The following is a 25,197-nucleotide window of genomic DNA, read 5'->3' as shown; positions in this document are numbered from 1 at the left end:
CGATGGATGAAGTTCCGCGCAAGTAGCCGTATGAAAGGAAAGGTTGGTTTGTTTTAAGAGAGAAGGGCCGCCCACACGAGCCATTGAGAAAAAAATTGGGGAAGAATTTTACTCTAATGTCGAATAAGTAATTTAGCTGTCGTCAGAATAACATTGGAACACGATGCGATTTTTTTTAAAATCTCGAGAATGAATCCCCCTACCCCCTGCTTAGAAACTCTATGAATGACGTACCGCGCAAGTTGCTATATGAAAGGATGGGCTGGTCGGTTTATCGCTTTGTGTAGGTAATTTACCCATTTTCTGCTGGGAGCATTTATTTATTTCTTATTTATACCATGTACGACACTTAATAAGTAATGCTGTTCAATTGCTACATGATGTATAATAAATGAATTAATGATAATATTTTGTATAGTTTTCTGTTTGTGCGGTTACATTTTCCAGGGCCTGCGGTAAACTTAAAACAAGCTCAAAAGTGGCATCACTTTGGGGGGGAGTGCGCCATCAGCTTTGGGGGGGATGGGCACCCCTGGCCGTCCCTGCTCACACACAACGGACATCCTGATTTTCTTTTCAACACCATTTCATAATTTATGATTTCTCACATAACGACCTACCCCAAGCATCTTTTTCCAATTTATGGTTTCACATATAACGGTCATTTGAATTATGAACATTATTTTAACTTTCTACAATGTCTTGTCTCAATTTCTAATTTCTCATATAACGATCATCCTAATTTTAAATATCACTAGCAGAGCATCCGTTCTCGCACGGGGAGAATACATTTCATTTTGGACATAAAGGACACCAAAACTGTCACCAGTTAACTTAGGGGCCCCGAAATATATGAATTCTACACTAATAGCGGTCATTTTCAATTATTTGTACATGTCACCACTCTCCCCTTAGACAGAAGTACTAATTTGAATGTAAAGGTATTAGGAGTATCACCGTTCATCTCAGCGAGCCCGAAAACTATGGATTCGATAATAATATCTATTATTTTCGATCATTTTTTTTACATACATATCGACAGTGTTAAGGTAAAACGTCGTAAGCCTCATTACCAACTTTTTTTCAGGAGAACAAAGAAAAAAACCTCTTTCATATACATCCTTGCAAGACATAAGTATAAAAAGTGGTTTATTTGCCTTAATAATACACACAAGCTCACAATATTTTTCTCATCTATGGCCTGACCTATAGTGAGCTGAATAAGATAAAAATCCACATTTTCAATTTTTTTAGGGTTACCACCTTTTTAACTTTAATACCGTCGAATCTCCCCTTCTCCTCCCCAACTTGCATTGCTGAATTTGGATTTAAACAGCATCGGAAGAATCACTGTTTACCTCAGTGACCCCAAAAAGTATAGATTCGATAATAATATCGGTTATTTTTTAAAATCATTTTTATATATCTTCCCCTCCCCATCCCGCAAGTTGTATCTCCAAAGTGAAATTATCTAAACAAACATCCCAGACCCAAACCTAATCAATGCTGAAAATTTGATCAAGATTGGTCGGGTGATTCAAGAGTTACCAAGTCACAAACATAGTCATTTTCAATTTTTCATATATCACGACTCACTTATCTGCTTCCGATTTCCAGCCATTTTGAAAATCGAAATTTATTTTCACGTTTCTAAATGGCTGCAAACGTGAAGCTACTAGGTGACTCGTAATAACGGTACCTCATGCAAAATAATATTGTCTAGGGCTTTCTTGTTTCACATTTCGGTTATCTTTTATCTATTTTAAGATATCGGAAAATTACTGTAAAATTAGCGGTATTTTAATTTCGGAGTGATAAGGCCTCTTAATACCCTTCTCAATATCGAGTCTATACTAGTGGTGGGCACAAAAAAGCGGTTATTCGGTTTCTGCTTTTTAGGAAAACCGAAACCGGTTTCTGATAATTAAAAAAAACGGTTTTTCGCCGAAACCGGTTTCGGTGTTCTTGAAAACTGGTTCGGTTTTTCACCGAATCCAGTTTCGGTTTTCTTTAAAATCGGTTAGGCTTTTACCGAAACTGGTTTCTGTTGTCTTCAAAACCGGTTCAGTTTTCATCGAAACCGGTTTCAGTTTTTTCCAAAACTTGTTCTATTTCTGACCAGGATAGTGTTTCGTTGTTTCGGTGAAAACTGAACAGGCATGCGAGAAAACTGAAAACGGTTTCGGTAAAAAAAAGAACCGGTTTTGGAGAAAACTGAAATGCCGGTTTTTCGGATTTCGGTTTTTATAGAAACAGGCTTCCGGATTTTATAAAACCGGTTTTGCTCATCCCTAGTCTATACTAGGCCTTGTGGGATCCGAATCACATCAGTTTCCATCGAGAACCGTACCCAAATCTACTACACAAAACGCTAACCATATAGTCACTGGGGACCGTAGAGTTACTTTTTTTATATCTTCCTCTAACAATGGTTTTGAGTTATGTTTTGCGTACTTAGGAGGAAGTTTTTGTTTCTGCGTCAATGAACTTTCAGGTTGATTGGAAATCATCTATATAGCACATCTCCACAAAGTGTCTTATAGAACCCATACCTGTCCCGGGACATTCGTGCCCTCAGTAGAAGGTTTAATAATGTAGGAAATATCAACGGGATTTGCTTTAGATTTCAACGGGATGTGCGTGTCACAGTAGAAACTTTAAAGATAATGGAAATATCCACATGATTTCCTTTAGATATCAATAGGACGTGACTGTCACAGTAGAAGCTTTAAGGATAATGGAAATACCCATCGGATTTCCCTTGAATTTCAATGGGATGTGCCTGTCACAGTACAAACTTTAAGGATAATGGAAGTATCCTCGGGATTTCCCGTGAATTTCAATGAGATGTGACTGTCACAGTAGAATCTTCCAGGATAATGGAAATATTCACAGGATTTCCTTTAGATATCAATAGAGCGTGACTCTTAAGTAGAAACTTTAAGGATAATGGAAATATCCACATGATTTCCTTTAGATATCAATAGGACGTGACTGTCACAGTAGAAGCTTTAAGGATAATGGAAATGCCCATCGGGTTTCCCTTGGATTTCAATGAGATGTGCCTGTCACAGTACAAACTTTAAGGATAATGGAAGTATCCTCGGGATTTCCCGTGAATTTCAATGAGATGTGACTGTCACAGTAGAATCTTTAAGGATAATGGAAATATTCACAGGATTTCCTTTAGATATCAATAGGACGTGACTCTTAAGTAGAAACTTTAAGGATAAAGGAAATATCCACATGATTTCCTTTAGATATCAATAGGACGTGACTGTCACAGTAGAAGCTTTAAGGATAATGGAAATGCCCATCGGGTTTCCCTTGGATTTCAATGAGATGTGCCTGTCACAGTACAAACTTTAAGGATAATGGAAGTATCCTCGGGATTTCCCGTGAATTTCAATGAGATGTGACTGTCACAGTAGAATCTTCCAGGATAATGGAAATATTCACAGGATTTCCTTTAGATATCAATAGAGCGTGACTCTTAAGTAGAAACTTTAAGGATAATGGAAATATCCACATGATTTCCTTTAGATATCAATAGGACGTGACTCTCACAGTAGAAACTTTAAGGATAATGGATATATCTTCTGACCTTGCGTTGGATTTCAATGGGATGTGACTGTCACAGTAGAAACTTTAAGGATAATAGAAAATCTACGGGATTTCCCTTGGATTTCAGTAAGATTGTTGCAGTTGAAACTTTAAGGATAAAATGTAAATACCAACGGCATTTCGTTTGGATTTCAGTGAGATGTGACTGTCACAGTAGGGACTTAAAAGATAATGGAATTATCAACAAGATTTCTTTTGGATTCCAACGTGGTTTGTCTGCCATGGGATAATTTTTGGATGTTCAAAAATCGACCTGTGATTATCCTGCAAAAGAGTCCAGAAACATTCCAGAGGAAACCCGTTTTCGAGACATCAGGATTTCTACACGAGATCCACGGGACATCCAATGCAAAAAAAAAAAAAAAAAAAAGTCATTCTTTGGGTATTCCGTTATCCTAGAACTGAGGAGGGACCTTGCAATCGAGGATCATTCAGGTTCATTCTGACAATTATCAAAAGAGTTTGCGCTCACTGTACTCAAGGAGGTTACAATGGCTCAGGTTCCCACCCTCTCTCTAGCTCGGGCTTAGTACCCTTGAAGAGACATGAGACGAGAAGTACTTTTTTTAAATTCGAGACGAGAAAGATAACGAAAACGGAAAACGGAGACCGACTATCCGTCTCGCTTTCGAAACGAGAATTTTTTCGAATCTCGTCTAGCTCCCCCAAGTCTCGAGAGCAACACTAATTTACTCAAGTCTTAGATCTCAAATACGGTTTTAGTGTTACATGATTCATAGTATAAATACGGTTTTAGTGTTACATGATTCATAGTATAAATACGGTTTTAGTGTTACATGATTCATAGTATAAATACCGTTTTAGTGTTACATGATTCATAGTATAAATACGGTTTTAGTGTTACATGATTCATAGTATAAATACGGTTTTAGTGTTACATGATTCATAGTATAAATACGGTTTTAGTGTTACATGATTAATAGTATAAATACGGTTTTAGTGTTACATGATTCATAGTATAAATATGGTTTTAACGTTACATGATTAATAGTATAAATACGGTTTTAGTGTTACATGATTCATAGTATAAATATGGTTTTAGTGTTACATGATTCATAGTATAAATACGGTTTTAGTGTTACATGATTCATAGTATAAATACGGTTTTAGTGTTACATGATTAATAGTATAAATACGGTTTTAGTGTTACATGATTAATAGTATAAATACGGTTTTAGTGTTACATGATTCATAGTATAAATATGGTTTTAACGTTACATGATTCATAGTATAAATACAGTTTTAGTGTTACATGATTCATAGTATACCATGATAAAGAGATTGTATGAACACAATGAAGAGCATTTGCTAACGTTTAAAGATACTTGAGTCATCACACAATATAGTTCAATAATAAATATGGTTTGAATGTTGTTATATCACACCCTTCGTGGACCTCCCTTGACGCGGAGGGATTTTTGGAAACTTCTAGATAAAATTGAGAAAAAAATAGGGCGTACTCTTGTATATAAATTTACATAAGGAGACGAGAAAAATAAAGATTACGAGAAAGAGTTCTTTGAGAATCGAGACGAGACAATAAAGCCATATTTTTCATCTCGTCTCGTTTTGTAGGCAACATTACTCATTTATCTCATTGAGTTCAACATTCTCAATGAGGCTCGCAATTGCACGTACTCGCGTTCACTAGCCATCATTAGCACTATGATTAGGAATTAGATTTCTGGGCTTTCGGCATCTATGCCCATGTTAGGCCATCACTAGGATTAGGATTAGGAATTAGATTTCTGGGTTTTCGGCATCTATGCCCATGTTAGGCCATCACTAGGATTAGGATTAGGAATTAGATTTCTGGGCTTTCGGCATCTATGGCCATGTTAGGCCGTCACTAGGATTAGGATTAGGAATTAGATTTGTGGGCTTTCGGCATCTATGCCCATGTTAGGCCATCACTAGGATTAGGATTAGGAATTAGATTTCTGGGCTTTCGGCATCTATGCCCATGTTAGGCCGTCACTAGGATTAGGATTAGGAATTAGATGTCTGGGCTTTCAGCATGACCATGTTAGTCCATCGCGTATGACGGACGACTTCTTTCGATCACATTATTCGAGGAAATGGAAGGACGTAGCCTGGGACTGTATGCTAGGTACCCTGCTCCGGCATTTGCCTGATATGAACGAGGAAAATCCTGGAAAACCTCACTCAGGATGGCTAACCTGAAAAAGCTCAACATTTTTTCGACCGAGCGTCCCCACTGGGAATCGAATCCAGGACCGCTCGCGTCAAAGATGAGAGCGTTAGGGACCACAACACTACGCGGGGCCACCTGGCCATTATTAGGGATTTGAACTCCGATTGTGGTTCACAACTCACTTATTGTACTCGTGGCCACATGTTCTTTCGGGCTCGCAAATAATTTGGACATCTTTCCTTAACAGCTTGAAACAAAACTTAGTGAGAGACACACCAATGGCAAGTTAATTAGAAAAAAAAAGGAAAAGAAAATGTTCAGAAATTGCACAGAAAGAATGAAAGGACAGTGAAGCCGGAAATTTCAAAAATAAAAGAGTAGAGAAGTTGTTACAGAATGATGGAAGACCCTGTTCGTAATGTTCCCAGCAATCTTTGAAAAAAAGGAATTCTTATGCGTTCCCAGGAGGATAGCTTTTAAAGCAGGTCAGAAGGACAGAAAAGGAAATCAATTACCTCAGCCACTCATCACATGCCATAAGTATCTCCCTGTATCTTAATTCTTTTGTTTCTTTCTTTCATTTTTACCTACCACACACTCTTTTTTTTTCTTTCTTTCAGAGAGCCCGCGCGCGGAATTTCTTAGTTCTTAAATTGGCCGGGAGAGGGATAAGACAATACAAGCGCGCGCGAGCGTAATCTTTGAAAAAAAAAAAGAACAACAACGAAAAACAGACCTCATCTTTATCTCCATGGTGTGACACGCCTCAAAAAATTCAGGTATGGCCACCCACCTATTTGTATTCGGGACGGATCAACTTAACTATGATTTTTTTTTAAAAAAACTTTTCATGACTGTTAGAAAATGGGGAGAGAAAAGGTTATAGTACCAGTAATTTACTTTCGTTTGTTTTTAATCCCCTCTTTTTTTTGTTTTATTTTTCCGTCTGGGAATTCTGGTTTCTTTTTTATTTTTAAATTGCTTTGTTTTATAGCACAGCTCATTATAATAAATAGCGCTCTGGTCCTTACATGAAGAAAGCATTAAGCCCATTTCATCAATGACCTAACAGGTGTTCTTCTCAACTTGGTTCTCCCCTGCCCCTTCCTCAAATCGTAAAAAAAAAAAAAAAAAAACTCTCAACGAAACCATCAACCCTCCTTGTAAAACCTACTACTCATTCTTAATACCAGGAGGTTTGTCCGGCAGGCTGGATTCATTCGTGGGAATTCTTTGGATTGAGAGATGAGAGACTTCGCTTGGGTGAAGAACTATTTTGGAATTCTGTTTCAGTAACCATTGTCTTTTTTTTTTTTTGTTTTTCTTGTTTTCATCTTTCTTGTTTTTTTTTTAATGTCTAACTCTAGAACAAAACAAGAAGGGGGAGCAGGGAAGAAAAGATCGAAGAAGCAGATGTAAGGACCCAGCTCCATTAAGAAAAAGAAAATAGAAAGAAAGAAAAGAAAAATTCCTTTCTAAATTGTTTTAATGAGAGGTCATTTTATTTCTCATCATTATTATTTGGGAGGAATTTTGAATAAGATAAACTTTTGTTGGGAAATTCAGTGATTATACAAAGAAAACAAACCATAATTGTCTTTCTATTACTGAAGAAATAGTTACATGTGTGCAAATGTTAGAAAAAAACTACTAGATCTTAACCATTTTTTTAAAAAAAAATACAAATTACAACTGTGTCACGGTTAGAAGGTTGTGTCACTGTTAAGAATATTGTGTTACTGTTAGGAGTGTTTATCACTGTTAAAACTTAGCGAGTCACTGTTAGGAGTATGTCACTGGTAGGAGTATATGTTACTGTTACGATTATGTTGTCACTGGTATGGGTATATGCCATTGTTAGAAGTATGTTGTCATTGGTAGAAGTATATGTCACTGTTAGGAGTATGTTGTCACTGGTATGAGTATATGTCACTGTTAGGAGTATGTTGTCACTGGTATGAGTATATGTCACTGTTAGGAGCATGTTGTCACTGATAGAAGTATATGTCACTGTTAGAAGCAAGTGTATCACTGTTAGAAGTACGTTTGACACTGTTAGAAGTATATGTGGAACTTTAGGGGTATGTGTGTCACTGTTAGGAGTGGCCCGGGACACCCTGTATCATGATATCTCTAATCCTAAATCTAAACCTAATCCTTTCCAATTTGCCATATACCTTTAGGATAGTAGGTGAAAGAAACTGGCCACCCTACTACTGAACTATTAGCTTAGCGTGACATCTAGCTACATTGTGGTAAGAGAGTAGAACCCGTCTTTTGGGGGAACACTCAAACGTAGTCTTAAACATTAGTAATATGTTTTCGATTATTCTTTTAATTCATTGAATTCTGAATGAAGTTCTTCATTCTATAATCTCTCTGGCTAAAATTACAGACATACCCTTCGTCATTATCATTGGCATTTGTTTTCATTACTAAATAATTAGTGTTGCCCACGACACGAGACGAAACAAATTTTCCTTGATGAGATACAAGACGAAACAGAAGGTTTGCAATATAAATCCTTGATGAGATACAAGACGAAACAGAGGTTTTGCAATATAAATCCTTGATGAGATACAAGACAAAACAGAGGTTTTGCAATAGAAATCCTTGATGAGATACAAGACGAAACAAAGGCTTTGCAATAGAAATCCTTGATGATATACAAGACAAAACAGAGGCTTTGCAATAGAAATTCTTGATGAGATACAAGACGAAACAGAGGTTTTGCAATAGAAAAGGATAGACTTTCTGAGACGAGAAAACACTTTTACTATGCCTTTTCGAGACGAGACTGTCTCAAGTCGCGTCTTGTGGGGAATACTAAAGTGAACAAACTTCTAAGCACAGAAAATTACTATTTATTAAGTGATAATTATATGTTTAGGCCCCTTACAATGTAAATACCTGTAAAAATTGTTCAAAGGCATTTTTATGTCGATTTGCGTACTTTTTTGCTTTTTAAGGATTATCCGCGGTGGCCCAATTCCGCGGATAATCGGGAGTTTACTGTATGCTTAAAGATATTTTATACTTTTCTACACGATATGAAAATTATAAACTTGATATGGTTCTATATGAGATATGTTAAACTTATCTAAACCTGATATTGACATCTTAAACTTGATGTAAGTACTTTAAAACTTATCTAGACATAATATACCGTAGTTATAGCGAAATTGATTTATGTAACTTATCAAAAGATACCTTAAACTTATCTAAAAGAGATAAATTCATTTAGATAAACAAAGCATCTTAAATCTATTTAGATCTAATATAGACATCATCGAATTGATTCGTGTGTCTAAATATATTTTCAACTTATCTACACCTCATATAAAATCATTATCTTGATTTATATATCTGTAAGATATATTAAACTTATAATTCAAGATATAGACCTTTCAAAACTGATTTAAGTACCGTTAAACTTATTTAGACCTAATATAAAGACTTTCAAATTGATAAACGTGCATGTCTAAAGATATCATAACATTATCTACACTTGATAGAAAGATAATTCACCTGATATCTTAAACATATCTAGACTTGATATAAAGATAATTCACCTGATGTACGTATCTATTTGCTACCTTAAACTTACCTAGACTTTATATAGAGATAATTCACCTGATGCCTGTATCTATATATTTTAAACTTATCTAGACTTGATATAAAAATAATTCACCTGATGTACGTATCTATTTGCTACCTTAAACTTACCTAGACTTTATATAAAGATAATTCACCTGATGCCCGTATCTATATATTTTAAACTTATCTAGACTTGATATAAAGATAATTCACCTGATGTACGTATCTATTTGCTACCTTAAACTTACCTAGACTTTATATAAAGATAATTCACCTGATGCCCGTATCTATATATTTTAAACTTATCTAGACTTGATATAAGATAATTCTCCTGATGTACGAATCTATATGATAAACTTATCTAGACTTGATATAAAGATAATTCACCTGATGTACGTATCTATTTGCTACCTTAAACTTACCTAGACTTTATATAAAGATAATTCACCTGATGCCCGTATCTATTTATTTTAAACTTATCTAGACTTGATATAAAGATAATTCTCCTGATGTACGAATCTATATGATAAACTTATCTAGACTTGATATAAAGATAATTCACCTGATGTACGTATTTATTAAAGATATTCACTTGATGTACGTATCTATTTGATATCTCAAACTTATCTTTTCCAGATATAGACATCGTTAACCTGATGTAATTATCAAACTTTATCTAGACCTGATACAAAGATCGTGTACTTGATATAGACTATTTAAAGTATATGGAAGTGTATCTGCAATATTTCTGTTCTGTTACAATGAAATTAGCATACAGTAGGTGTTGTGTGGAATGATGATTCGAAGCGTCCAATAAAACATAGGAAACTGATTATAAAATCTTGTCATATTTTAATGATATTATTACTGGTGGATATTATGAGCGATTTAATAATGATAATAATAGTAATAATAAACGATTATATGTTAGTAAAAAAAAACTGTTCGGTAGTTCACGTCTGAGAGTCACGAAAAGCCGTCACATTGCGATGGGGCCCCGGGGGCAAAATACTACTACTACTACCACTACTACTACTACTACTACTACTACTACTACTACTACTACTACTACTACTACTACTACTACTACTACTACTAATAATAATAATAATAATAATAATAATAATAATAATAATAATAATAATAATAATAATAAAAGATGAAGAAGAAATCAGCAAGGTGTTTACTGGAGGTCGAATGCTGCACCTTTGGGATTTTGCTTATGGCCACAAACATTCCTGCATGGTAACGGTTTGTCTGTGTCTATAGATGTCGCTAGAGGCACCACATGCGCTCATTTGATATATTACCCGCTGTTGCCTAATTTATTTGTACCTGTCGCGTTGAGGCAAGTAGTGGTCACTTCATGCTATCAGAATTTTAAAACGAAGGCGGCAAACTAGTGGCGTTGGAGAGGAGGGGGCGGGGGCAGACTCGGAGTCGTCGAAACCATAGTTTCCAGAAGTAGTAGTAAACAGCGGTAGTCTGGAATTCCAAAATGTTGCCTAACCACTCTGGAAGTAGGCCTCCCTGCACTGTGAAGGCTATAGGGCGTAACCAGCTATAGAATTTCAAGATTCAAACATATTAATTAACTGTGGCCAATCCTAAGTTTATGTATGTACGAAACCCTGTGCGCGCTCACATACAGGGCTACAGTGAAAGATGCAACATCCTTCTGCATGTGAATTATCTCCCATTATTTATGGCAGATTGAGGAAGACAAATTGTTTTACGTGTTACAGACGATATAAGCTGCAAGATAGCAAGATTACACACAAACACACACGTATATATATATATATATATATATATATATATATATATATATATATATATATATATATATATATATATATATATATATAGTGCCATCTATGACCTGTGATAGGCTTATAATCCTGTATCTACCGTGTTGGTAGCATCCAGAGGTCAACTGTGGAATTACTACTACAAGGAAACAAGAGAACGCCACGGACAGCGTACAAGCTTCGTTATCAATGCTTCTTGTTCTGAGTGTAAGTGTGATGATTTGATGTCCTTCATACAAGGGAAATGATTTTTATTTTATTGTGCACAATCTTCAAGTCTGACATCCGTGTATGTTAAATATATAGGTATCCAAACTCGCAAGCCCCACGCTCACGAGCTCGGCACCCCACGCTTAACCGGCCTGGAGCTCAATATTTGTACACAAACCCGAGCCCAACTAAGGGAAGTGAGTACAAGCCCAGTTGAGACCAGTGAGCACGAGTTCGAGTGAGCCCAAGGCCAGTTGAGAGAATTAAATGCGAGCCCACGTGAGTTTAGTGAGCGCGAGCCCGGTGCAAAATGGCCATCTATGGTTGAATACACTTTGACCTTACACAAGTTTCTCTAGATCCGTGGAAAACCTATCCATACACAGTAGTTTCTTTCTTTCTTTCTTTTTTTTCTTTCTTTTTTATTAGAAAATAGTTTAACGTCTCATAATTATGTATCGATATTAAGGGAGACAGCGTTGATGTGAAGAGTTTACGAAAATGGGAGGAAACAGAAGAATCCCAAGAAAACCCACGTACACAGTGTTTGCCCATCAAAAAGCACAGTTGGCCTAACCTGAGATCAAACCTAAAACTCCAAGCGCAAGAAGTCAACACTCTACCACCGAGGCACCGCGCCTTCTCTAAAATTTGTTAAATATGTTACCATTCTAAATTTGATTACTTCTTTAGTTTGACAACATATTGAGGGATCAATATAGATGTAGCCTTGCCCCTTGTATTATTCTTACTTCATATAAATGAAATAAAATAAAATCTTTAAATTTTACGCTCCCCGGTTATACCGATTAGGTTAAAGGAGACGGTGATGATGAGAAATGAATGAAATGGTGTAATGAAGAAAGTGGGAGGAAATGGGAGAATCCCTAGAAAATTCACGCACACGGTGTTTGTCCACCACAAATCTCGCCTGGCGCGAGCTGGAAGCGAACCAAGAACCCTATACACCAAAGGTGAACGCTGTACCGCTGAGCCACCGCGGTCTCTCTTACTTCATAAATTAGCAATTAAGTTTGCTATTTAGATATTTAGATATGTTTACCACTCCTATGAATTGGCTATTATTTTAAGTAGGCCACTAGTATCAGTTTGGTCATTAGTCTAAATTGTTTACTAGTATAACTCTCTACTAGAATTTAGTCATTGAGTTTGCCACTGTATGAGTTGACACCTGACGTAAGTTGTCCACTAGCAAAAATTGACCATAAGTATAAATTGGACAGTAGTGTAGGGTGAACTTGGTCTGTACTACGAATGGTGGCCAATTGTGGTCTTACTGTATAGTTTTGTAAACTTACGATCTCTTTGGATATTTTTGTAAATTTTTCATTTTTTTTGTTTGAAGAAGCTATTAGAATAGTGTTCGTCATAGAGAGGTTTTACTGTAAATGTTTATCAATATTTACTTCAGAGCTTATTATTCAGTCTTGCTAAACGATGCGTTTCATTTGCAGACACTAATTGCTTTCCCGAAGACTTTGGTTTGTCTGTGAAATCGCCCGCATGCTAGCGACATCTTGTGGCGAAATGTACAGTGCAACGCAGCTAGTGACATCTATTAAACTAAATCTGAACTATTAGGAATTAGCCTGACTGTGAATAACCTGAATGTGAACTACATTAGGAATTAGCCTGGTTGTGAGCTACATTAAATTAACCTGACTGAACTATTAGGAATTAGCCTGAATGTGAACTATTAGGAATTAGCCTGATTATGAGTTATATAAAAAAAAATAGCCTGACTAAACTATTAGAAATTAGCTTGACTGAGAACTATTAAGAATTAGTCTGATTGTGAACTATTGGGAATTAGCCTGACTGCCAACTATTAGAAACTAGCCTGATTGTGAACTACATTAGGAATTAGCCTGATTGTGAACTACATTAGGAATTAGCCTGATTGTGAACTACATTAGGAAATATCTTGCCTGAATTATTAGGAATTACCTTGACTGTCAACTATCAGAAACTAGCCTGATTGTGAACAATTAGGAATTAGCCTGACTGTAAACTATTGGAATTAGGCTGACTGTCAACTATGAGAAATTAGCGTGACTGACAGCGTTATAAGAATTAAGACTATATAGATATTTTCGCCTACAAGTTTATGCAATCTGCAACTCTTCAATGTTTTGAGGGTTGCATATTAGCTCTACTCACTTACATGTATTTTGCATTATAAGCAGGATATATAAATACTAATATTGATATCTTATCCTGTAGCAGAATGAATTTGAATGTTCATCGCAGCAGAACCAAAAATTCTTCAGCGGATTCCGTTTTCGGCCATGAGACGAGAAATTTCTCGTCTTAGCGGCGATTATTTTCGAAAACAAAATGAGACGACAAACATGCCTAGTCTTATTTTTGAGACGAGACGAGAGAAAGGTTTCTGATAATCGAGAAGAGACGAGACTCTTACAAAACAATATATGAGACGAGGCCAGAAACCCTAATTTCTTGCCTCGTGGACAACAGTTCCGTAGCTAATGAATTCAGTTAGAATTCATATTCCTCACGTCTCGAAGATTCAACTTTGAGTAACTTTTTCACCTTATTCTCAACTTACCCAGATGCATTTTTTTTCAAAAAGTCTTCAAACAGATATCTACAACATCCCGTAATTATTTCCTATTCTAACAACCGACCCTCGGCAATTTGTCGCCCCGTACAATGAAATCATTTGCCTCACTTTTCTCCAGAGAGAACAAATCATAAAAGCCACGAATTTATGTATGCTACCCCATCATGAACAACGAAGCGGAAGGAAAGAGTACTCGCACTCGGAAAGGCCTAAACACTATAAATACAATCCCGATATGTCTGTTTTTTTAAAATAATCTATTATGTTAGTGGAAGATAAAGCAAACACGCTTGTAATCCTTTTTATAGATGGTAATTCTTTTTACAGAATTCAATATCGAGCTTCAATCTCAATATATCAGTTTGCAATTCAAGTGCAACTGGCTCTTTTATCTTTATTTCTTGTTTTTCCTTCTATATCTGTTAAAATTAAAATTAAAAAAAACTTATTTCCAACTTAAATGATAAGGAACTAGTTTGTGACAAAGACAAGACTAGTTTTCATATCAAAACTGTGATAACTAACTAAATAGAACATGTGTTCGCTACTGTTCAAGAATTGAGTTCTTGTATTTGACAACAATCAAGCAATTCTTCCTGGGATTTGTTTGACCATTTGCTTTAGCACTGTCCATGTGACCTTAAACTAATTCGAGCCAAACATGATTTATGCATGTAGTATTGAAATAGAAGGTCAGCTTAATAAATTTAACTATCATCATCATAAAGTCTGTTTCCAGCAAGAAGTATTTATTATAAATAATATAACTAGGGTTTTGCCACCACTCGAAACATGCTCCCCGTGCAAATGCACGTGTTACAAATATAGTAGAGCCGGACCTGTAAAGGCCTACTGTCCGTTTTATAATTTAAAAATTGATTCTTAGAAGTTACAAGCCATACAATACACAACATATTAATTGTTTTTCGTTGTGTTTAGTTGCAGGTCGTCAAGAACCCTGTAGCAACGAGGGGGAACAAGTTAGCTTGGGCGTTGAGTTTCCATGCTTTAATTGCACCTGTCAGGTAAGTCATTTTTTAGTTTAAAGTTAGTCAATATTCACTGTACGTTCATTAGGATCATGCAGTGGCACTTATAATGTTAATATTCCGTCCGTCCGTTACTACACATGATAAGTTGAACGAAATCGAATTTCTGAATTCTGTTTTTCGACCCAAAAAATTCGTTAACGGATAAATCCGTTAATATATTCACGGGTAGGTCAGTAATTTATGGGGGGAGGGAGCAACTACCCCTCGATTTAAACTCCCTGGCATTCAAGGGAAGGGAACACTCGGTCGAAAAATCGTAAAAACTTTTTTAGGCCAGCCATCTTGAGTGAGGTTTACCTGGTTTTTGCTCATTCATATTAGGAAAATGCCGGGATGGTACCTAACATAGCTCTCAGGCCGTTTTCTTTCTTCCTTCCCTTTCCTCGGATAGTATGATCGTCGATAGACGTCATCCCTCATATGTGACGGGCTAGCATAGTCATAGATGCCGAAAACCCCAGAAATCTAATTCCTAATCCTAATCCTAGTGACGGCCTAACATGGCTATAGATGCCGAAAGCCCCAGAAATCTAATTCCTAATCCTAATCCTAGTGACGGCCTAACATGGCTATAGATGCCGAAAGCCCCAGAAATCTAATTCCTAATTCTAATCCTAGTGACATCCTAACATGGCCATAGATGCCGAAAGCCCCAGAAATCTAATTCCTAATCCTAATCCTAGTGACGGCCTAACATGGCCATAGGTGCCGAAAGCCCAGAAATCTAATTCATAATCCTAATCCTAGTGACGGACTAACATGATCATAGATGCCAAAAGCCCTGAAATTCAATTCCTAATCCCAATACTAGTGACGGCCTAACATGGCCATAGGTGCCGAAAGCCCAGAAATCTAATTCATAATCCTAATCCTAGTGACGGCCCAACATGGCTATAGATGTCGAAAGCCCCAGAAATCTAATTTCTAATCCTAATCCTAGTGACGGCCCAACATGGTGATAGATGCCGAAAGCCCAGAAATCGAATTCCTAATACTAATCCTAGTGACGGCCTAACATGGCCATAGATGCCGAAAACCCAGATATCTAATTCCTAATCCTAATCCTAGTGACGGCCTAACATGATCATAGATGCCAAAAGCCCAGAAATCCAATTCCTAATCCCAATACTAGTGACGTCCTAACATGACCATAAATGCCGAAAGCCCAGAAATCTAATTTCTAATCCCAATCCTAGTGACGACCTAACATGACCATAGATGTCGAAAGCCCCAGAAATCTAATTTCTAATCCTAATCCCATTCAAGGAGTCCTATTTCAAGACAAAACTTTCTTACCCAAGTGATGGAGCAAGGAATAGGTTAACCACGTCCGAAAAAAAAAAAACATATCTCTTTAAATGAAGCAAAGATGCGATTTCGACCCATTTTAGTAAAATGTCTACTATTAAAGCTTGCGGAAATACTTTTCTTTCTAAAGTTTTAATTTGTGTCAAAATAGTTCCTTGAATTTAACTTGTAAAATATGGAATTGTTTCTAAGGAAGTGAAAATAATTTTAAAAACTACTGCTGTCGCATCACCTGGACAAATGTATTTCCCTACGATGAAGTATGTACTTTAATATAATCTCGGCTTTACTTCTCTGAAACTCCAAGTGAGGCTTATAGAAGTAATAAAAAAATCATTAAGGTATTAATTTCCCAGCGAATGAGATAATCTCATCTTTGATATTTTTAATAGCGGTCCCGACATCATATTTTTCTACAGGGTCCAAAATGTCAACGCTTGTACCCCTAGGAAAGTTTGTAAGTTACGACACTGTCCTCGGGTAACGGCGACGTTAACAATTGTTATGCAGTCGTGTTTAAAATCTATAGCATTCCCTAGTTTCACTGCAACCTGGACAATAGCAAAGAAGTGTTGGTTGCCTATAATAGAAGGATATATAGAAAAGTTGCTGTCCATATCACGTTTAAAATCTATAGAATTTCTTAGCTTCTATGCAACCTGTATACAGTAGCAAAGAAACGTTGGTTGCATATAATTAAAATATGTGGAAAAGTTGCTATCCATTTCACGTTTAACCCATTAACTGATTATGACGTAGTATTACGTCAAGGCATATGTGCAGTGGAAATGGCTACGACGTAGTACTACGTATTGACTAAAAAAATCACTAATGTTGAAGTTACAATGACGAAGGTCTCTTTTGAAAACTTTTCTTCTTACATTTAAATCGGAATCGAAGTCTTTGTAACATTATTTGTTTATTGTTGTGTGCTATTGTTGTTTTGTGTGATACATACATCATTGTTTCATAGTTCTACGGAACTTGTGGCTACGACGTACATGTCCACAAAACTGTGCCAATTAAAGGGTTAAAATGTATAGAATTCCCTAGGTTCTATGCAACCTGTACAATAGCAAAGAAACGTTGATTGCCTATAATAAAAGAATGTGTAGAAAAGTGGCTATCCATATGATGTTTAAAATCTATATAATTCCCTACCTTCTATGCAAACTGCACAGTAGCAAAAAAATGTTGGTTGCCTGTAGTAAAAGGATATGTAGAAAAGTTACTATCTGTATCACGTTTAAAATCTATAGAATTCCCTAGCTTCTATGCAACCTGCACAGTAGCAAAGAAATGTTGATTGTCTATTAAAGAAGTATATGGAATCGTGGATCCTCTTTTCCTGCCTACCAGAATTTGTTTAATTTTTTAGTTTAACGTCTTATGATAATGCTCCAAAGCTAAGGGACACGGTGATGATGATTGATAGATTGAAGAAAGGACGAAGAAACGGAAAAACCATGAGGAAACCTACGTACACGGTGTTTGTCCACCATAAAGGCCACTTAGAGCAAGCTGCGATCCAGTCAGGGACCTCAGCCATCAGAGGTGAGCGCTCTTTCACTGAGCCATCGTGACCCATATTATATGTTTGTGTTTGTTTGATATTAGTGGACCATACACAGTAGAAGCAAGCTATTCTTTTCCCGAAACAGATCGCACCAAGTGGGCTTTGAGATGGACAAAACATCACGTTACGTGGGTTTTCCCGGGGAACTCCCGTCTTCTTCAACTTTCCCGTCTTCTTCAACTTTCTTCATTCCAGCATTTCCGTCACTCATCATCACGGTATATTTTAGCCTCGTACAGACGGACATGTATATAGACATTTTTGTCTCCCGGACTTACGTACTCACGGACAGACATTTTCTCCTTCCGGACAGACGGACATTTTTTGTCTCCCGAACAGATTACACAGCAATAGACATTTTTGTCTCCCGGATGGACGTAGACACGGACAGACATATTTGTCTACCGAACGGTGTACACACGAACAGACATTTTTGTCTCCCGGATGGACGTACACACGAACAGACATTTTTGTCTCCTGGACGGAAGGACATTTTTTCTCCCAAATGGACGTACACACCGATAGATATTTTTGTCTACCGGACGGACGTACACACGAACAGACATTTTTGTCTCCCTTACGGACGAACATTTTTGTCTCCAGAACGGACATACACATTGATAGACATTTTCGTCTCCCGGACGAATAGGTACACGGACAAATATTTTTATCTACCGGACGGACGTTCACACGAACAGACATTATTTATCTCTCAGATGGATGGACATACAGACAAATATTTTTATCTCCCGGACGGATGGACACACAGACACATTTTTGCCTCGGGCAAACGGACACATAGACTGACATAATAATTATACTAAGTTTTATTTGGTAAACTTAGCTCATTAAAAATTTATTAACCTTTACTGAGAAAATATACAGGTTATCTCTTAGTAATCCATGAATAATTTATGTAAAACGTACGTAAATTCGTTTAATGGTAATGATTCGTACGGGACTTGTTTTCCTGAATAGTTTTATCTTCATCATGTGTGAGTGTTTTCTTCTTCTTTTTCCCCGCACTAAGGTTTCGAATCGTGCATCGTCTTGGCATTTGCATTATGCCTACCATCTGTTGATGTGTGAAGACAGAACTTGAAACATTTCACGCATGCAAATAGATATGTTTAAATATAATACCATCTCTAGTGTGCTGTTGTTGTATAGGAACTATAAAGGGCGTGACTGTACTTACTACACCGAGGGACTTCTTAGTTTTTCTTCCTTTAACTCCTCTACTCACGAACAAATGAAGATAAAGATAATCAAAAAGATGAAATCGTGCATAGCCTACTATGTGGGACGCGTTTTTCTCTGACGTATGTCCGTGAACTCCGTGGCCAGGGACAAATATATATTGACCACGGAATTTTTTAAATTTAAAATAATATTTTTAAAAAAATCTAGACGAGACGAGAAATGAGGATATCTCATATAGACCCGTAAATTTTTGTAGAAGTCTCATCTCGTCTCTATTCTCGAAGATTACTTTATCTTCTCGTTTCTATTCTTGAATATTTGTTTATCGTCTCGTCTCTATTATCGAATATTTGTTTATCGTCTCGTCTCTATTCTTGATGATTTCTTTATCGTCTCGTCTCTATTCTTGAATATTTTTTACCGTCTAGTCTCTATTCTTGCATATTTCTTTATCGTCTAGTCTCTATTATTGAATATTTCTTTATTGTCTCGTCTCTATTCTTGAACATATCTTTATCGTCTCGTCTCTATTCTTGAATATTTCTTTATCGTCTCGTCTCTATTCTTGATGATTTCTTTATCGTTTCGTCTCTATTCTTGAATATTTCTTTATCGTCTTGTCTCTATTCTTGAAGATTTTTATCGTCTCGTCTCTAGTCTTGAAGATTTCTTTATCGTCTCGTCTCTATTCTTGAATATTTTTTATCGTCTAGTCTCTATTCTTGCATATTTCTTTATCGTCTAGTCTCTATTATTGAATATTTCTTTATTGTCCCGTCTCTGTTCTTGAATATATCTTTATCGTCTCGTCTCTATTCTTGAATATTTCTTTATCATCTTGTCTCTATTCTTGAATATATCTTTATCATCTCGTCTCTATTCTTGAATATTTCTTTATTGTCTCGTATCTATTCTTGAATATTTATTTATCGTCTCGTATCTATTATTGAATATTTCTTTATTGTCTCGTATCTATTCTTGAATATTTATTTATCGTCTTTTATCTATTATTGAATATTTCTTTATTGTCTCGTATCTATTATTGAATATTTCTTTATTTTCTCGTATCTATTCTTGCATATTTCTTTATTGTCTCGTATCTATTCTTGAATATTTCTTTATTGTCTCGTGTCTATTATTGAATATTTCTTTATCGTCTCATATCTATTCTGGAAGATTTCTTTATCATCTCCTCACGATTCTGGAGAAAACCTTTTTCGTATTGTCTAGAAAATTCTCTCTTCTCGTTTTGTAAATTTACGTGTAAAATTTATACACTGATTTATTTTCTTAATTTCATCTAGAAGTTATCAGAATTCTTGTACATTATGAGAAGTCCATGAAGAATGTGTTAGAACAATGTTTAAAACATATTAGTTATTGAAATATTTTGTGTAATGATTTAGGTATCTTTTGTTTTGTTTTGATTTTAAGTTCAGCAGTGAGTCTATTTGAGACGTTGAGCTACAGTTTAACGTGGGGTTCGAATCACATAACGTCTCGTCGGGAATCGAGTGCGAGTTTTCCGCGCCAAAGGCGGGGTTGCCAACTGCTTAGCCACAAAGAAGCTCTTACGTATCTTTAAACATTGATAAATAAATGCTCTTCATTATGTTAATAGATTCATTTTATCAATTTTTTGCTACAGTATGACTCGTGTAATACTAAAACATAATTTGCGATTTAAAACTTGGGTGAACTAGTGTTGTTCACTGGACTTGAGAAATTTTTCGTCTCATTTTGAAAACGAGACGAGAGTTGTCATGTTTCTTGTCTCGTACGCAACACGAGAATCGAACTCGAGACCACAGATATTAAACACTCGCCGACAAAGGAGCATATTTCTTAAATTAATACACTGTACTCTGTACATATTACTTCTGTAAGCAAAACTATTATCTTTGTAGTATAGTTTAATTTTCTTAAAAGCTTCAACCCGGAAAAGTAAAAATAAAACAAAAAACGTTGTCGAAAATCAAACCATTATCATGCATCAAAATCAAACGTTTCTGACACTTCTAACGTTCGTGTCACACTGGAAGTGTTTTTTTTTTTTTAAATGAAAAATTCGAAACGATACCATGGTTCTACTTTGTGAATCTGAGTTCCTATTGGAAGTGCTCGCATACTCTGAGGACATTATCAAAGCAACCTTTTTATCAGCAACCAGCTGCGTCCGGTTCACATTTTTTTTATCTGTGTTTTATAATGCGTGTTGAACATTCTGTGTCTGTTGTTTTTATTCACTGCGGTTTTCACCCTTACATCTCGTTGGCACAAAAACATGTGTCTCTTTGCATATATATATTTTTTGTCCATTCTAGTCGTCCGTTACAAAATATTTTTACAGGATGGCAGTGGCGTAGCTAAAGGGTTGGGGGCCTCCCCGCAGACAGCGTGGAGTGGGGCCCCTTCTTTACTTCCAACTTCACGATTTGGGGGCACCTGATGGTTTGAGGCTTCCCCCGCAATGCGGAGTCTGTGCCACCGTGCCCTTCCCCCAGATAGAAAAAGAAGTTTAAAAAAATTAACACAAAAATGATACACAATCTCACATTTTGAACTCTCTTTTCGTATGACTATCATAATTTAAAGGCTTTGGGTATTAAAAGCCAGGACCGGAGGCAGCACCGTAACTTAGATTTTTTTTTGGGGGGGGGGGGTAAGCATTAATCGCGTATTTGGGCCCCGTAGAAAAAGTTGTTTTTCTAATTCTTGGACCTCCCTTTTTCATCTTTCTCTTACTCTTTATGGGCCCCCGGAGCCTCTGGGCCCTCGCGCAAGGCAAAGTCTGCGGGGGCATTAGTTACACCCGTGGGCCTGCTACATACATGACAAATTAATTAAGGGGACAATATTGACAAATCTCAAAGCCATAGGAATAAATATTATTTCTAGGACCCCTGATACTAGACACTTCTTTACTGAAATGGGCCCTCGACTGATTTTTGTTTTATTTACCTTTCGTGTGCTGTTTTCTTTATGTAATGTAGTAAACCTGTTCGATGTTTCATTTATAATTTCATGTTCGTATCGTATATGGAGTAAGAAAATTTTGTCTTAAAATGGGTCCCCCTCGAACGGCAGAACCTTCTCTGGGGGGAGGGCAGTTGCCCCCTCTGCCCCCCACAAATTACGGCCCCTGCTCTGTAGGCGAGATTGCGTGGGATGATGAACAAACTGTATTGTAGACCCTACGGATTTATCTTGTACGATAGTATGTGTACCTACCGAATGTACAAAAATCGAGCCCTGGACGCAATTTAGACTCCATGTTAAAGGTCTTCACTACAGCGAAATTAAACTACCGCTAATTTTAGAATTTTTCTGTAATATCTTCAAAACAAATAAAAATATTCGAAAAGTAAATTCGTAGTGAACTAGACAATACGATTTTGCATGTGACACCATTATCACAACTTATCTATCTGCTTCCGATTTGCTACTGTCGCTAGATTTAGCATTTTTTTTTACGGGTTCTGTAAATAGCGACATACCAAAAACAGATAGGTGAATTGTGGTAAAGGTATCACATGTAAAATCGTAGTAGGTGCTGTCCCATCAGTCCTGCAGAAGGGTGTAAATGAAATCTTTCAGTTATTCCCGTCCTACGATTATTCCCGTTTGGCTAACACATATGGATGATTAAGACGAGTGAATGATAATGAAAGAATCGATGGAATAAGAATGCGGGACGAAACGGGAGTACCCGAGAAAACTCTCGGAGATGATGTTGTCCACCATAAACTTACTTGGTCGAGAATCGAACCAAGGGCCCCACGCAGCAGAGGTAAATACCCATACCCCCTTTGAAGAAAAGCGTGAAACACAAAACTTAAAAAAAAATAAAATATATTATTGGAGCGAGCGTAGATGAGCTTCTACTATTCGACTCTTAAGTGTTTATTTGCCTGTTCCAGGGTGGTTCGCCTAAAATTTGTCCGATTTTTATCAAAATTTTGTATCTGCCTTCTTTGAAGTTTACAATATAAGCTTTCATACTTCGAGTTGAAATTCCTGAAGAGTAAGCGAGTAGAAGGGCGGGTAAAACCAACACCGCAAGTTGAAAGTTTGCCCAAACGGAGGAGAAAATTGAGTACGTTTAGGAGGAAAATTCATAGATTCCGGTTAGAGGCGGCTTTTCTGCCATGTCCGGAGAACTCAAATTTGTGTTGTAATGCAGATTTTCTGTATTTAACTTAATTGCGTACACTTTGTGACCCGAAACTATACACTGGACCAGTGAGTAGGTCTGAAGAAAAAGTCGATAGAAGTTCATTTCAAAGACAATAGCAAAATAGTTCTCTCTATATAAATGAATTGTCTGAATCCAAAATGGCTCACATACTCATCACTGTTAAGCAAATATTTCAGGGTAATCTACGTATTTTAAAAATAAGTTTAAAAATCGTATTTTTATTATCCATGGCATTTACTTAGCAAGTAAGAGTGCCAGAATGTACACTACGTGAAGAAGTTTGGTTTCTAACAATGTACACAACATTCAAATTCAGGTTTGAATTTTCGCATTTCCCCTCACTATCCGCTCCGCACTTAACCATTTTTAATAAAATGAACGAATATTTGAAAAATAGAAAATATTTAAGTCGTCTTATGTTTGTCGAGATTAGTATTTGGCATCCTGAATAGCATACTAACCCACTGATCTCAACAGCACTGTGAGAAGTCTGTAATTACTCTCATAGAGATGTTTAGTTAACTGATGTTTATATCTTTCGGTTAACTGGATGCATCATGTCCGTTAATGAACTCGCTTCCAACTTTTAACTTGCTACATCGTGGCCAAAATTTATGGCGACCCATGAAGGATCTCTTGAGATTTTGTCTCCCGGACGGACTTACGGACAGGCAAAGGAAATATATAAACAAATTTTTGGTAAAAAAGAAAAAAACTTCTGAAAACTTACTTATATTAATTGTGATTGCAATCAATAAATGAAAGATAGGTCGGCGAAATATCTCACAATAGGAACACTCAATTGAAAAAGTGTAAAAGCTTTTTTCAGGCCAGCCATTTTGAGTAAGGTTTTTCTGGGTTTGTCTAGTTAACACAAGGCAAATGCCGGGATGGTAACTAATATACAATTCTCAGGCCGCTTCATTCCTTTTCCATTTCTTTCTTCTTACCCAATTTCCCGATGTAATATGATCAGCGAGGAACATCATCACTCATACCGACGAGCTAACATTAACATATTCCTAACTCTACTCCTAAGAATAGCGCAAGTAGTCACAGATACAATTCCCAATAGAACGTTCGTGTTGACTTGGCACGGTCGCGCAGTTAGAAAGTTATTTCAATTAAAAGGTAACAAACTCTGTATGGAAAGCCCTCCCCGTTGATCTATTTGCTACCACATGTGTCTTTAGTACACGTGGTTTCGAGTTTGATATCCGGTTGAAAAAGCGTTACAGTGATTCGGGTTTTACCTTAGTTATAGGTCCAATCCTCATATAGCCTCGGTGCTGAAAAGTACCGCTAAAACTTCAACAACCTAGTTACAGAAACCCTGAAATGAATGAAGTGAATTGAAACTTGTGGTTTAACGTCCGAAAATTTGGAAACGAGTCTCAGAGAGACTGTGATGATGATAATTAGCTAAATTGTGGAATGAAGAAAGCAGATAAACTAAGAAAAATCCACGCACACGTTGTTTGTCTACCACAAAGCCTACTTGACACGAGCTCGGATAGAATTAGGAACCACGCGCACCAGAAGTGAACGCTGTACCACTGAGCCATAAATGATAGTACTAGCGCCTCTTGCACTGACCATGGATTATCGAGTTGAACACTAGCCATATTACTGAATATTTATCTCTTTGTATGATGTAGAAGCACTCAGCTTCAAGTAATACGTTACGAAAATAATCATGCTTAATCCGGACAGTTGGGATACTTCCCTTGTAAGTTATAAAAGAAAATAGTTTTCTTGATAATACCAAAACAACGTCATAGAATCAGTGACCTCAGTATGAAAAGAAGAGAAGCAAAAAATAGATTGGTTAATTAAG

General features: G+C 36.6%; 1 protein-coding gene across 3 annotated transcripts in view; it reads left to right on the top strand.

Moving 5' to 3' along the window:
- The window catches only part of cv-2 (crosveinless 2-secreting protein), a 267,655-nt gene that overhangs the window by 151,195 nt on the left and 91,263 nt on the right, over window positions 1–25,197 (top strand). For all 3 annotated transcript variants that reach the window (XR_014129164.1, XM_081746144.1, XM_081746143.1), the window contains exon 3: window positions 14,963–15,048. Coding sequence is in view for 2 of the 3 variants with exons in the window: in XM_081746144.1 (XP_081602270.1) it covers window positions 14,963–15,048 (86 nt within the window). In the remaining variant the exon portion in view is untranslated. The remainder of the gene's footprint in view (window positions 1–14,962; window positions 15,049–25,197) is intronic.

Source organism: Thermobia domestica, chromosome 18, assembly GCF_964235325.1.
Source record: "Thermobia domestica chromosome 18, izTheDome1.hap1.1, whole genome shotgun sequence".
Classification (NCBI taxonomy): Eukaryota; Metazoa; Arthropoda; class Insecta; order Zygentoma; family Lepismatidae; genus Thermobia; species Thermobia domestica.
Note: the sequence above shows the minus strand (reverse complement) of the source record. Positions and strands in the feature narration are given on the sequence as shown.